Source organism: Mustela nivalis, assembly GCF_964662115.1.
Source record: "Mustela nivalis genome assembly, chromosome: 14".
NCBI lineage: Eukaryota > Metazoa > Chordata > Mammalia > Carnivora > Mustelidae > Mustela > Mustela nivalis.
In genome coordinates, this window is record NC_139033.1 from 7,690,163 (window position 1) to 7,706,384 (window position 16,222).

General features: G+C 37.1%; 1 protein-coding gene across 2 annotated transcripts in view; it reads left to right on the forward strand.

Moving 5' to 3' along the window:
- MED13L (mediator complex subunit 13L) overlaps nucleotides 1–16,222 on the forward strand; it is a 291,359-nt gene that overhangs the window by 226,401 nt on the left and 48,736 nt on the right. For both annotated transcript variants that reach the window (XM_082699757.1, XM_082699758.1), the window contains exons 5-12: nucleotides 1,038–1,183; nucleotides 4,137–4,331; nucleotides 4,723–4,911; nucleotides 8,535–8,700; nucleotides 10,588–10,692; nucleotides 13,095–13,823; nucleotides 14,635–14,860; nucleotides 15,862–15,967. In XM_082699757.1, coding sequence (XP_082555883.1) covers nucleotides 1,038–1,183; nucleotides 4,137–4,331; nucleotides 4,723–4,911; nucleotides 8,535–8,700; nucleotides 10,588–10,692; nucleotides 13,095–13,823; nucleotides 14,635–14,860; nucleotides 15,862–15,967 — 1,862 coding nt within the window. The remainder of the gene's footprint in view (nucleotides 1–1,037; nucleotides 1,184–4,136; nucleotides 4,332–4,722; nucleotides 4,912–8,534; nucleotides 8,701–10,587; nucleotides 10,693–13,094; nucleotides 13,824–14,634; nucleotides 14,861–15,861; nucleotides 15,968–16,222) is intronic.

Genomic DNA, 16,222 nt, shown 5'->3' on the forward strand with positions numbered 1-16,222 from the left:
AAATACCCATTTTCTCAGATTATCTCAACATACTTGTCAGAGAAGAATATAGATGATTCCATGTGTGATAGAGTAGAAGTTTTATCACTTTTAGTTCACTTTTTCTTTAAAGCATTAGAATTTTATATCTAAGCAAAATTTAATGTTTTTGGTAGTACTCAGAATCCAGTTTATAATATTTTAGAGAAATTTTGAGAAGAAGCTTATCTTGGAGATGATTTTTTAAATGATAGTTGCCTGGCCTACAGTGACTTTGGTTTATCAGGCAAGTGTTCTTATAAGCTGTCTTGAGAAATGGAGATATTATCACTGGCTTAGGGCCAAAATTAACAACTTTGAAAGAATGTGCTTCTGTAGTAATTTTGAAATTATTTTTCTCCAAGACACATAATTTTATCAATTTTTAGCTAATTGTGTGGAAAATGGAGAAATGGAATGCTTTAATAAAATTTTGTGATCAGAAGCAAATTGTAAAAATTAAATATAATATTACCAGCCTATTTAGAGTCTTGTATTACCTTAGCAGTTGTATATTGGGGACTTACATACAGCTGTGTCCTTAATTGTCATTTTTAGATGAACAATTTTAACCATGTTTAATGTTGTAAGCTTGTAAATATGATTGTTACTGTTATGTCATACCAAACATAAGCAAAACTGTTTAATCTTTGCCCCTGAATCCATTAAAGTCCAGTTCATATACAAGTGCATGGGAAGGTAGAAAAATGTTATGATTCTTTTTCTGTCCTTAAGAGTTTATAGTCAGCATAGGAGACTTTATGCAAATGAAATGAGGCAATCTGCACAATAGCTTTCTTAATTTCACAGTGTGGCATAACTAGTATCTTTAATTTGTCAGCAAGGTACTGTTATATTATTTGATCAAATCAACTGAATTTTATGCTATTAATATCATCAGAAGCAAGCTTTGATGGGTGATCGATAAAGTAAAGCTGTATCCCATAAGTAGTTCCTGTGCCTAGCACTCATTTCCTACCAAAAATGTAGAATTGAGTTTCTCATTGTTTCCTTTTTAGTGAGCATTTGTCCTGCGCATTCACATTCTTTCTTCATGGGGAAAGTAATGTATGCACAAGTGTGGAGATTGCCCAACACCAGCCAATTTATTTGATCAATGAGGAGCATATACATATGGCTCAGTCTTCACCTGCACCATTTCAAGGTAAGTAAATGGCAATGTCCTGCTGTCTACCTCTCTCACACCAAGTGGAGAGCCACCTTGCCCGGTAAGGTTTGCAGAATGAGATATTATCTTAAATGGACATTATAAAGCTAAGTGTAAGGGTCAACTTCTGAAGAAGAAAGGAAAAGCTACTATTCACAATGAAAGCTTGATAGTATTTTGCTGAAAGCTTAGAGCTTATCACATTTATAACATGGTCTTAGGTGAAGTTGTACTAAGGAATAAAATGTAGAGAATTGCCTTCAGAACAAAAGATCAGTATTTGGCGACAACATGGATGGAACTAGAGCGTATCATGCTTAGCGAAATAAGTCAAGCAGAGAAAGACAACTATCATATGTCCCTGATATGAGGAAGTGGAGATGCAACATGGGGGCTTAAGTGGGTAGGAGAAGAATAAATGAAACAAGATGGGATTGGGAGGGAGACAAACCATAAGTGACTCTTGATCTCACAAAACAAACTGAGGGTTGCTGGGGGGAGGGAGGTTGGGAGAAGGGGGTGGGATTATGGACATTGGGGAGGGTATGTGCTTTGGTGAGTGCTGTGAAGTGTGTAAACCTGGTGATTCACAGACCTGTATCCCTGGGGATAAAAATATATGTTTATAAAAAATAAAAAATTATAAAAAAAAAAAGATCAGTATTTGAAAAATACAATCCAATGAGTAATTGACATCAAAAATTAAAGGTTCTCATTGTTTTGTTTGTTCCATGGTTTCAGGCACAACATGACTTACCGAAAATTACTAATTTTGAAATTTCAATCAGAATCCTTTTTCTAGAGTTGTATACTTTCTTCAGTGATGTTAATATCTTTATTATTTCTTTTAATTAGAGGCTCTGTTGATTGTAGGTATTTGGTTGTAATTTAACTTAATGTGTATATGTTCATTAAATCTCAGCTAATCACCTAGATTATATCACAATAATTCCATGTCCCTGTTTCCTAATCATGATTTCTAAATCTTTGGTTTCGTTTTTAGAGTTCAGAATTATATATGAATAACTTTTTAAATGTTATAATGTTTTTATGTAATAATATTAGATTCACCCTTCTGGAAAAATCTCTTTTGGTTCAGTCTATTTACTAGAGATGCCTGGTTCAAATGGTCTTAGAATATCATACAAAGTAATTTTTTTAAAAAACACTGATCTTTTAACAGATTTAACTAAAATATTTTTATTGACATAACAACCTGTCATGGGTGTTTAGCCTCTGTATTACATAAGATTGGTTTTTGATTTCCTGCAGATGATTCTGATTTAATTTGATGAAAACATCTGTTCCTTGCCCTAAAGATATTTGAGCCTTTTAAATTTTTTTTAAGGTAAAAAAGAATGTTGAATCCTCATTTAACTCTCTCCTAATTGTTACCTATTTTTTTTATCCCCTCTTTTTGTAATACATTTTAAACCATGTACTTTACCATTCCATAATTTTTGGTATTTGCTGTGTGAACATTTATAAAATTCAAAACCCAGTTCCCAAACTGTATACTTAAGAGTTGTACAATATTTGCATATTATGGAGTACCAGAATTATTCAATACTGTGTTTTGTTAACTATGAAGGTGCTGAAGACCATCTTACTTCATTCTAGACTTTATCACTGAAAACAAAAGCATTTATTTATGATAAGAACAGAAGGATTTCCTAATCATGAGGGGAGGTAACTAATCTAAGTTGGGAAAGATAATATTAGCAATATCAGGTCTCCATAAACCAGTTATTTTAGGTCTTATCGTTTGTTTCTGATGTCTCAAGTGATAGAAGACTTTTTTGTGGGATGTTACCCTGCTTATTTCCCTTGATTGTTGTGGAGGAGGGGCATTCTTGGGGCAGATGTTGGCCTGTAAATAATTTTAGTGAATATAATTAATGTGGGATGTGGGAATTTCCTAGAACTATTAATATAGAAATATTGACTATTGATGTAGGAATTTCCTAGAAGTATCAATGCAGAAATATTCCCTTTGATTAACTGTGTTGGTTGGACTCAGTATTTTTATCCTATTTGAATCAGTGAGGAACAGCTGAAAGATACCAAGAAATATGTGATGTCTATAGCTATCACCGAATATTATAATATATCATCCAGCTATCAAAAAAATAGAGCCATCCAAAGAAAGAACATCTCATTTAATGCCTATACTGAGATTTTTGTAGAGATTAGGATTAAGAAAAAGTTTATATCTGGAAAAATACTGTTTGGAAGGTTAACTCCCCTAGACTACAAACTGGCTGGGTTATATGCAGCATCATGTTAACTATATTTTTGTGGCTAGGTCAGTGAAAATAACATCAGGTCAAACACTGGAAGAGGTAGAGGGACTTTGAGACCTTTACTTTGAGTTTAATAAGTTTTGCTTAGAGTTGTTTCATCAATGACCTTCAAAACAGTTGTAACTGAAATTATAACTAAGCATTATGTTTCAGACTTGGTACATCAAGACCTTTTTGCTATTATAAGTTATTTTTATATGTTATTTTTAAAATTACAACAAATACCTAGGAAATCTCAGAAACCCTGGAAAATGTGTCCAAGTTCTAGGCAGGTTTTGGGATATATGTATTAAATGGTTTTATTATAAAAGAGTCTCTGTTCACATTATCAAACTCTTATCAAACAGGTGTATAGAAGCTTTCATAAATAGTTTATATATTGTGTGTTACTACAGCTGTCTGACTTTTTTTTTTTACCTCTCCCATTTGATTTTCTTAAAAAACTGATGTATGTTGAGAGGCATATAGGTAAGAGGTACTAAAATGAGAAACTTTAAAAAATAAGACTGTAAAAGGAGTCCGGAAATAAAGAGCCCTATCTAGTAAGTGAGGCTGGACTTTAGCCTAAATGACCACATCTGTGGCCTTACACGTAAGTAGGAGTTATTACCCTGATCTGTAACATATGTTTCTCCTCCCTGCCTTAGTACTGGTAAGTCCTTATGGCTTAAATGGCACGCTAACAGGCCAGGCATACAAGATGTCAGACCCAGCCACCCGTAAGCTGATCGAGGAATGGCAGTATTTCTATCCCATGGTGCTGAAAAAGAAAGAAGAATTGAAAGAGGAAGAAGAGTTGGGATACAACGATGATTTCCCTGTGGCTGTCGAAGTAATTGTTGGTAAGAAAATATTTTGCCTGAAGAACTTTATTCTATCTTCTTCATCTTTCTTAATTTAAAAAGATAATCATTGAGACTCATCAAAAATAATCTCCATAATTTTCCCATTTTTTTTTTTTATTCTCTTGATACAGTGGTATATGCTGAGTAGTTATCTTGCCTGAAGCACCAGTGGTCCCTGTCTTCCAAATGCTATTATCATAATGTTGGAGCACATGTTTAAACAGCTATTAACTTAGGAAGGAATGGAGCACATCACTTTTGGCAGTACCTAATGAGCACCTCATTTTCATCATTGAGCTTTGACTCTGACCACTAGAATATCAAAGTTGGCATCCCGGTGTGAACTTTTTCTCAGGCCTGGTTCTCTCCTTGCTCTCTTTCCTTACAGGTGGTGTTCGGATGGTTTATCCTTCGGCATTTGTTTTGATCTCTCAGAATGATATCCCAGTTCCTCAGAGTGTTGCTGGTGCTGGAGGCCATATTACAGTGGGGCAGCAGGGACTTGGTAGTGTGAAGGACCCAAGTAACTGTGGGATGCCTCTTACCCCTCCCACTTCTCCAGAACAGGCTGTCATAGGTGAGTATAATCCAGGAATGTATTCATCCAGGTGGAGGAGATCACAGAAAACTATGTAGCTCCCTTGCCATGGAACAGATGAGTAAACTCACATTGAGAAATGCCTTATGCCAAGAGATGGAGGTAGAGTGACATGGGAAGTCTGCAAAATACAGAAGGAAAATTTTCAACAAATAGAATGGATGTGCTTCCGAATTTGAATTGTGCCCTATTAGTCTTTATTCTAGTTAGACAGTGTAGTTGTTTCTCTTAAGTTCTATACACACATCTGTCCCTTTACACACATGTATGTGTGTGCACACACACAGACATACATGAACAAGGGACAAGGTGGAGGCTGCTCTTTTTTTCCTTAAAACAAATGGAAACCGCGTAATCAGAAAATAGCTGAAACATTTGCCCAGTTGGCCATTGCCAGGCAGGAACATGTCTGGTATAATTCTTTTCTTGTTATATTATAAAGGTAGACTGGCATTCAGGAGCTCTCAGGAAAATGCTTTGTTCTGTCAGTCATCTGTCTACATTAATGATCAGTATTAATTACATATGAAACTTTAAAAAATTTCCTTTATGAAAAAATTCAGAAATTGTTTAAATTGGGAGCATTTTGCCATCTTTGGAGTAGTATATTTTCTGTGTTAACTTTTTGGTTGTTGTAGTTGACGTCGTTTTAATTGGAAATCTACTCATTAATATTCATCAGACTTGAGCTGAAGGGAGATTATTTATAGGCTTTTTAACGTGGGCCATGTTAGCGAAAGCATCAGAGTAGATAAAGTCTTGACTGCTGAACTGAAAACAGACTATGCAGCATGATACACACTTACGTGGCTATTCTCATGAGATTCCCTAAGATGGCATTTCACAGTTTCCGACGTGGTGCTTCGCATGTGCAGGGGATTCAGTAAATGTTCATGGTTAAGCAGTATATCGGGCGCAAGTATAGAGGCTGTGATTGAGCTCCTAATTTAAAAATCTGGCTATCTAGCTTTTACTAGGTGAGTTGGCCTTATTAAATTCTCAAACTTGGCCTGAGCCTCCAATACCTTCTCTGTTAAGTACTATGTACTTGACAGCTATTACACATACTAGGTAAAAAGCTTGACAGCGCTCTGTAGGCAGCAAAGCAGTATACAAATGGTGGCGTAAGCAATTTGAAGCAGTACTCAAAACACGATTATGTTATCTGGAAGGAGTTACTCAGATATGGTGCGGAAGGCATAGAAATGGGCAGCAGGCAGCCTCTGTCTTGAGAAGCCATGTAGTTGCTGAGACAGTAAGAAAAAAGGGACATCCAACTCTGATATGGCAGAGCAGAGAATTTGGATGATTCCTTGTGAAAGGATTTGCTCAGTTTTTATTAAAAAAGAAGAAAACCAGAAAAAGGAAAAAGAAAAAATACTTCTACAGACTTTTTAATAATCATCATAGAGAAGATATATTGAATTAGTATCTCTATTAATATTAATATTAATCTATTAATATATCGAATTAGTATCTCTTAGGGATATTTGTATTCAACTTAAAATTGAAACTTAAAATTGAAAGCCTGCTGTATGCATGATGTCCTAGGGTCTGATCAGTTAGGAACGATAAATTTCACGATTCAGAAACACCAGGTTTTGTTTATTGTGGTTTTCAATATGGACTTCCTAACTCCAGGTCTTTACATTACTTCCTTTGACTCTGTGTAGGTCATTTGTGCTAAGCCCTGGGTAAATAAATCCCCTGATGCCTCCTAACTCTCTAAAGCCAACCAGATAAAAGCAATTGGAATCTTTGTTGTAAAGTGAATTTGTTTTAATTTTTACATCATGATACAATGAATTATAGCTTAGGACTCTTAATGCTGTCTCAGAGACAAAGACGTCTTGGTCAGCCTTGTATTTCTGTAGTTGATAAACATTGAGCATCGCCATATTTTCCTATATATAGGACAAAATGTGTCCCTTTTTCCCCTAAAATGGCAAAGAATCTTCTAGATTAGCAGGGGACCTAGGAGGGCCAACTGGTTTTGGTGAAATCACTCTTGCCTCATGTGGATAGGTACCTCTGCTTGTGTCTCCTACTTATGGAGATAATTTTGAGGAACAACATTCAGTTTGTATATGATGGCATGGAGTATAGGTCTTGTCTAGTTCCCTATGAGGTATCATCCCCATTTTAATTAAATCATTAAAAGCTACTGAAAAGCATTAACCCAGCTTTAATCTTAAAAAACTGTGCCTTATTTTCCTCATCCCTTTTATTTTTTGATCATATTCATCCCATATGACACTGTGGGTATATAATCTCTTTGGCTAAATTGTAAGGTGTTTGGGAGCATAGGGCTATGTGTTGTACTTCTGTTTCTTTGTTTATCCCAGTTTTATAATAAGCATTTGCAAATCCACTATAGAATTGAAGTGAATTATTTTGTACTGTATACCAAGTCAGGGAACTTTAAAGATAAAGATACCAGTAAAAGACCAAATTTTTTGTCTCCTTTATCTAATTTTTAATACAATAATTCTTTCATGGGGAGCAAGCAATTTATAGTTCTTAGAACCAGCATTTTGATGCTGGTTTATGTTTTTTTGTCTTAAATAGAACTAAGCCCAACCATTCAGCTCATCTGAACATGGTTGTGTTCCAGCATATCAGGACTACTAATTTGTGGTATAAGGTTGTTTATTTTTCAGATGAGGGTGGAGGTTTCCAGAGTGCTTAAAATTGATTATTTTGGTCAAGATGTTTTGTATCATAGTTCTATTGAGGATAAAACCCACAGTATATCTATGAAGTTAAATAGATGAAAGTAATTGAATCAGAATTTAATACTGGAAATCAACTTCAATATTTGTCTTGTGTGATAGAAATAGTAAAATACTCATATAACCAAAAACCAGTATTACCATTAATCCTAATGCACCTAATAGAAAGAAATGGGATTATATACCAACCATAGCTGGAAAAGCTAAGTGGAGTTATTAGAGAGAAACTAGTGAATAATCCTCTGATACAGAATGTCGAGATAACCTTTCAGTATTTTAGCACAAAGATTTCATAAATTGTGTCAGGCATAAGGACAGAGAGTTCCACACGCAAATTTGAAATTTGACCTTGTTAAAAGCTTTGTGCCATTAAGTTCTTTCTCTGACCCAGGGCGCTATGTGCAATTGCTGCATAGATTTTTAGCTAAATGAGCAGAAGGCTCCCTCTGCTGTTTTGTTCTGCCTTGAAACTTATTCTGCCTTGAAACTTACTTATTGCATTGTTGATTTAAAAATTTAAAACAATCTATTTGTGATCACATCTTTAGTACTATGATATATAAGCCTTTATAGCTAAGTTGTCTCCAATATCTGTAGAGTCAGAATGCCTCTGAATGGCTATGCCCTTGGGTTGTGTGAGTGTGTGAGTGTTGATGTGGTGAACTATTTTAGGGAAGAGACAAAGAACCGTCCAAAGTGCCAGTACACACAAATTGTGCTCAGAGCTATGGGTAGTGTTCTTGCCAGGGTGCTACATGAATAATACGGGTTTCAAAAATCAAAACATTTCTGTGAAGTAAGCTTACAGTCTGTGTACTAGGAGACCTTTTCAGATAATTTTCACATTCCCAAGTTGTCTGTCTTTTCCAGGGGACAGTGGAGGTACGCAGAGTGCTGTCAGTCACCTAGGCTCCCAAGACGGGGGGATGATAACTATGCACAGTCCAAAGAGATCGGGGAAGATTCCTCCAAAACTCCACAATCATATGGTCCATCGAGTCTGGAAGGAATGCATCCTCAACAGAACCCAGTCCAAGTATGATTTTTGCATTACGTCTGGATCATGGTTTAGTAACACCATGTCTTTGATTACTATGTGAAGAGTGTTAGTCACATTGAACCATCGTGTGACCAAACCTGAAGGGTCATTGGATTGGTAGATCATCTTTTTGAACATAATAGTGCAAAATTGAATGCAAGGGTGTTAAAGATGTTGACTTGATTTGATTGGTTATCTAGGAAATTTGGAAGTTCCTGAGTATCTCAAGATTGGTAAGGTATCCATCTGATATTTTTTAGAACAGATGGCTGAGGGCAGTAGTCAGTGGGTTGGTTTTCCTCTGTATACCAATTTATGAATGTTTTCTATTTGCAAAGGGAAATGACCTGTGACTTAGGTCTTCTGTTTTAAATGACAGTACAGTTCTAAACTGAACTGATGATAGAGGGGTGTTTGCCACCTGCTGTGCTTCTGTTGGTTGATTTCCAGAGGCCATATTCTTTTCTTCCCCTATCTGACTTTGCTTCCTTCCTTTGCCCCCTATCCCTCCTCTTGCTCTCTTCCCTGCCTTCCTTAGCATATTTTTGAAAAAGTGGAAGAATTGATTCTAAGAAGAGATTGCTGGTGGTAATTATTTTAATTACATGAATGATAACAAATAGTAGTCAATAAATACTCTTCCACTTACCAGGGTTTACATAAACATATTCAGCATATTTTCACATCTCTTGATATAACTGAGATGTCCCCTTTCTGGAGTGAGGAAGTAAACAAAGGAGTTTTCATTCTCTAGAACAGAACAAATATGGACATTCTGGCCAAGAACTGCTAAAAAGTCCACTCCTTTTAGAAATCAGTTAAATGTTCCTTCAGTTACTACTACTTAAAGAGCTTGACATACAGATATATCATGTGGGTCTAGATTTTAGGAAATTCATACTATGTATTTATCTCTTGTGAATTGGTTCTAGATTAGGCTGCTAAAGAAGGTATAGTAGATAAAATCTAAAATAATTGCAGTGGAAGATTATCTGTCATGTTCTAGAACTAAAAAGGGATCTCTAGTCACTTGAAAATGATCCTTTGCTCTAGAATAATTGGTGCAGATATTTTCACCTCTAGCTACAATGCCTGGATAATTTCCAAGTTAACATTTTCTTTTTTCGTTTCTTCTCATTTACTGTCTTTGATTTTTATCACCACTAACCTGTCACCTCCACCAGCTCTAATAGTCTCTTTACTTCGCAGCACAGAACAGGGCAGTGAGACACCCAGAAGGGCAAGGGAGGGTGGAGAGTAAGAGAAGTCCCGCTAGAGCTGTCACTGGAGCACTTTGCAATATCAGCAGTAGCTAAAACAGCAATACAGAAATACTGCCCAGTGTTCTTACTGTCCCTGTGTAATAATAGACATCTGCTTTTTGCTACCAATTACTAATGACAAGTAGGAGGTAATTTTTTCCTTGTCTTTAATTGACATTACAAGTGTAGAGTGCTGCTTAAATGCTAGTGAATATAGGAGTTTTAAGAGTGGCTTAAACAGTCTGTCTCAGGGCATAAATTCACAGATGCTGGGAAAAGATAATTTTAAAAATTTAAGTTAATTTCTACAAAATTTAGGTGACTTTTTAAAGCAACAACTAATAGTGCCAGATAGTGTTTTAAGTGCTTTGTATCCATGTTAAAATGTGCAGTCAACTTAAATAGAAATATTTGAACCTTGCTTCTTCTAGCGCATAGAACAAGTTTGCTCTTCCTACGTCCCTCTCCCCACCCCCGCCCCCAACCTTGGATTGCTCAGCACTATCAGCTAGCTAACATTACTATGGGAAATGTATTCAGGTCTTTTAAAACACCCCCCTCCCCCATCGAGATATAAGTATTTTCTCATGTTTACACAAGTCACATATTTAACCTTTTTTAGGAGGAGCCAAATGTCAACTCCAACTCTTGAAGAAGAGCCTGCTAATAATCCTGCTACTTGGGATTTTGTGGATCCAACCCAAAGAGTCAGCTGTTCCTGTTCTAGGTAGGTAGTAGACAAGGCAGAACAGGGGTCAGATAAAATGTTGGGACCTTGTTGTGTTGGCTGTCTCGTGGACTCTCAGACCGCTTCTTCTTCATCATTTTATTTTGTTTTGTTTTGTTTTCAGTCTTCCTCCTCTAGTAGAGAAGGAAAAGATAGGTCTTTTCTTTTATACAGATGATAACAGTTTTATTGTCAGGACTCAAAAAGAGCTTTATTTGACAACTGTGACTGTGGCCCTGTTATCTTGTATCAGTCATTTTTATCACAGTTTCCCTTTTTCAGCCTAGAAACTTTATCATTTATTATTTTTCTTCATTTTATAGACAAATTTTATCCTTGCATTTCACACTGATGTCCTTGGAAATGTCTATGATAGTAATTCTAGTTGCCTCGTTCTTTTAGTCACCTTGTGTTTCTACACTATTTGGCTCTGCTTCTGGTTCCTTCCCACCACTGGACCACTCATATAGTTAGCCTTTTGAGGCTGATTTCCTGTTCCGTGCTTCACTGAGGCCTCTTACCTGATCAGAGATTTGCTGTGATAGTCTGATAGTCTGTTACTCCCTAGTGTATCCCTGATTGTAACCATTTCACAATGTAGCCGAGTCATTAAATACAACTGAAAAAAAAATAACTTTATGAGATTTTCTGGTTTGCCAAAAGTCCTTACTTTGAAGAGGCTACCATAAAATATCTATCAAAGGACTGGTGTGGGTAAATGCTCTGAGAGAGAAAATCCAAGTGAAAAAGTTTTATGTAAAAAATTCTTTGAACTGGGACGCCTGGGTGGCTCAGTTGGTTAAGCAGCTGCCTTGGCTCAGGTCATGATCCCAGGGTCCTGGGATCGAGTCCCACATCAGGCTCCTTGCTCGGCAGAGAGCCTGCTTCTCCCTCTGCCTCTGCCTGCCTCTCTGTCTGCCTGTGTTCGCTCGCTCTCTCTCCCTCTATCTCTGACAAATAAATAAAATCTTTAAAAAAAAAAAAAAAGATTCTTTGAACTGTTTTAAAATAAGCCCCTGCCAAGGTGTGATTGAGATTATTTTCAGATGAGACATTCACCTCTTAGTGTGCTGCTGTGCCCTGGAGATTTAAAGTGCAATTTCCCCCTTATTGTCAGTAGCTTTATGCTTAAACAACCTTCTTCAAACTCTGATTTTTTTTTTTTTTTTTTTTTTTAAAGAGTAGCAAAGACTTCAGCAAGAGTGTTTTCAGATTATCTACTGCAAGATTACCAAACCCGTTATGGAACGGTCCACTCCTCACACTATTTAATGGCCTTATGGGGCAGGGTGGCCATCCTGCTGTCCCACTAAACCATCCCATTATGCCACACAAATCCGTTTTACTGCTCACTAGGGTACTATTGAGTGTGATATAGCAGTAATTTAATGCCACCCTAGTGGCCTCAGAGAGTTACTGCTGCATGGGCAGGAGAGCTCAGGTTTTTTTCCCTGGGTGGATTTATATATTGGGAGGAACTGGCTGACCTACTGTATAACTTTGTTGCACAGATTAAACCTTGGCATCATCTAGTGGGCCCTTCCTGAGCAATATCTCACACCTGTGCTTGCCAAGAAGTGTGTTAGGATGTGAGCAGACTTGCTACCCTGCTTGGTACAGCTGCGTTTGTTGTTTTCATATTCACTCACCACTTTTTTTTTTTTTTTTTTTAAACATCTGTCTAATTTTGTGAGTCTGGAAGATCCAAAGTTGTCTTTTATTCCTTCTTTTTTTGATAAGAATGGCATATAAGATTTCTAGTCTATTTATTCTGTTAAAGATTCGTGGATTGACCCTCATTTTCTTGTTTTCACACTTTGGGGGAGAATCACAATTATTTTATTCCCAACTTACAACAGTACAAGCTATTATAAGCCATTCTATATTGGAGTTAGTAGAGTGTTGTAAGATAGAAATTAGAAGATTTTTCTCTCTCTCTCTTGGCAAATGATCTCATTACTCTTGGTTTTAAGATGCAGTGTGAATACGTTATCTGAGGCCATCACCAAATTTGAAAGATTTGAGGATTTTTCACATCAGTCTTTGGTAGGGGTTAGCACTGTTAAGTCCATCTCTTATCTGCTTAACTTATGTTTGCTTGATTCACCACTTTCCATCAGTGTTGCAGATTTTAGTCATTATAAGAATAATTAATACCTAGAGTCCTTTTCAGTGATTTGGGGATCTAGTGTGTGCTTAAAAGACAAAACCTTATCAGAGCCATCTATTTGTAATGTTATATCTATTTGTAATCTTTTGTAATGTTTGCAATTTGCAATCTATTTGTAATGTTATAATGATGTAGTAATGTTATACTGTTACAACATTATATTACATACATATTTTATGTAACAGTTAGATTTCAGGTCTGTTTCTTGACCTTATTTTAATTCTCATTTCAGGCATAAACTTTTAAAACGTTGTGCAGTAGGACCCAATCGACCTCCCGCAATATCTCAACCAGGGTTCAGTGCAGGACCATCATCATCTTCTTCTTTACCACCTCCTGCGTCTAAGCACAAAACAACAGAAAGACCAGAAAAGGGAGACAAATTGCAAAAGAGACCCTTGATACCATTTCACCATAGGCCCTCTGTGGCTGACGAGTTCTGTGTGGAGCAGGACACACCAGGACAGAAGCTAGGTTTGGGAGGGATAGACTCCTCCTTAGAGGTGTCTAGCAGTAGGAAGTATGATAAACAAATGGCCGTGCCTTCCAGAAATACAAGCAAGCAAATGAATCTGAATCCTATGGATTCACCTCATTCCCCTATTTCCCCTCTGCCACCAACACTCAGCCCTCAACCACGAGGTCAGGAAACAGAGAGTTTGGACCCGCCATCTGTTCCTGTGAACCCAGCCCTCTATGGAAATGGGCTAGAACTCCAGCAGTTGTCGACTCTGGATGACAGAACTGTCCTCGTAGGCCAAAGACTGCCTCTGATGGCAGAGGTCAGCGAGACAGCCTTATATTGTGGGGTTAGGCCCTCGAACCCTGAGTCATCAGACAAGTGGTGGCACAGTTACCGCCTCCCCCGCATTGATGATGCTGAGTTCCGGCCCCCAGAGCTCCAGGGTGACAGATGTGATGCCAAAATGGAGGTAAACTCAGAGAGCACTGCGTTGCAAAGGTAAGGCGACTCTGCATACCACTCACCTGATGCCTATTGACCAAGGCGTAGGGTCCTGACAGTCGGGGCTTTCCTCCTCATCTCCTCGTGTTCACCCTTCAGAGCCAAAATGAAACACGCTTTTCTTCACCATTCTGGACTCTGCGTTTGGAAAATGCTGAAAAGTCCAATGCTTTCTCCTTAGTCAGGTTTCACATGTGTCATTATTTAAGCATGTTGCCATATAAAGGTTTCATTGTGGCATTTAGGACTTGGTATTAATTTATTTTGGGCCTGCTGTTTGTTAGTCAAAGGATGTAGCTTGATGAGACTTTTCATATTGTGGTCAGTGCCTTCTTTGTATGTTGACACTTTTAAGGAAGGCTTTGCATGCAGTCAGGTATGTATCCTGCATCTGGTAGTAATACTATTTTTAGTGCTGTTGAGCTATCCGTTATTCTTGACAGTTTACCCAGACCATCTCAGTTCATCTTCACCACAGTCGTATTACTACCTTATTTTCAAAGCTGAGAAAGAAGCGAGGGTCAAACAGTCAGAAGATGACACAGATTGAACTTGAACCTAGTCATTCTGTCCTTAGAGCCCATCTGTGCTCTTCACTGGAATCCATGGAATCAGAGACAGAAACATGTTCTTCACAAAGACCTACTAAGTTTTATTTGTGAACATCTTCTCTAAAAGAACTTTTTTATAGAGATAAATTTTCTAAGTTTAAGTTTTGCAAGTGCTTTAAATTATAAATGCTGCTTTTTAAAAAAAGATAATCTTTTTACTTTATCTTGCTTAAATTATCATTTATTTTCCCTTTTAGACTCTTAGCACAACCTAACAAACGGTTTAAAATCTGGCAAGAAAAGCAGCCCCAGATGCAGCCACTCCACTTCCTTGACCCATTGCCTCTAGCTCAACAACCTGGAGACAGTTTGGGAGAAGTCAATGATCCATATACCTTTGAGGATGGCGACATAAAATACATCTTTACAGCAAACAAGAAGTGCAAACAAGGGACGGAGAAGGATTCCCTGAAAAAGAATAAGGTACTATTTAACATAGAGAGTATCCAGCATGGTGTGGGTTTTGATCTATGTCAGTACAACATGTGTGGGAAAACTTCTGAGGCAGAATGTTTGAGGTAGTCTTGCCTGATTGCTCTGTCCCCATATTCATGCTCTTGGTACTATTGTATGAAACAACGTATTGTTCCTTTTTATGTCATGGCTCACCTTTGTTTAAAAGTCAGCTGAACATAAATGAAGCCTCATATTTTCCAGGCTATAGCTTACAGTGCATGTTTCCTCTCATATGCTAATTCTTGTTGGCCTATGCTCCCTGCTTATTTCTTTTTAATTATTATTCAAAATATCCAAAATGTAAGGGAAAAAAATGTTGATAACAATATCTATTGGTTATTTAGCGCTTAATGTGGTTACTGTACCAAGCGCTTTCCTATATATCTATCTGAATTATTATCAACACTACTCCTAAATTATGTCAGTATCAATTTTAGTGGCTTCATTGTCATAAAAGTGAGTACTGGGGGTGTGTGCTGTCTTTAGCCTCAAATTTTAAAACATTCCAAAATCCTGGGCCATTTAAAGAGGTATTCTTAAGAATAGAGGAAATAGACAATTAATAGAGGCCTGTACAGTTCAGGAGAATGCTTCAGAGATTCCTTTGTAGAGATCTATCTAGATCCAGAAAGCTCGAACCATAATTCAGTATCTATGATGTTATTAAAGGCAGCTTTTAACACCGTGGCAGGTCTGTAATCAAATGCCACCAGTACTGGTTAGGCATAACGTCCAGATTGACTCAGAATACTCCATAGGATTGGAGGGACAGTGTGGGAGTTTTGGGTTCTGTTTAAATTCAAGGAAAAGGACATATCTTTTATTTCCCTTGGTTGCATAGACCATGGTTTATCATACTTGTGCTCATAATAAGTTCCATTCTACCCTCTAATTCTTTGTGTTCTCCCTCATATTCCACACTTTGGGTTGGTGTTCATGTGTTTTGTTTGGCTGAATTTATTATACAGTCAGAGGATGGATTTGGTACCAAGGATGTCACTACACCAGGTCATTCCACGCCGGTGCCTGATGGGAAAAATGCCATGTCTATTTTCAGTTCTGCTACTAAAACAGGTGTGTACAATGATTATTTGCCTCACTTGGATTGTTGCTAAAGTAAAATGCAAGGGATATCCTTCTCGATTTAGAATTATATTTTACTGTAATAGCAGTAATTTGATCCCATCTTTAATTTTTCATAGTTTGTTTTTCAGTTACTTTCAAAACTGATAAACATATTTGGAAATAATTGTCTCTAAATTTAACTCAAAACCTAGGGGAAAAATTCACAGGCAGGTCTTGCACATTGAGATCCATTCCCTTTTCTCA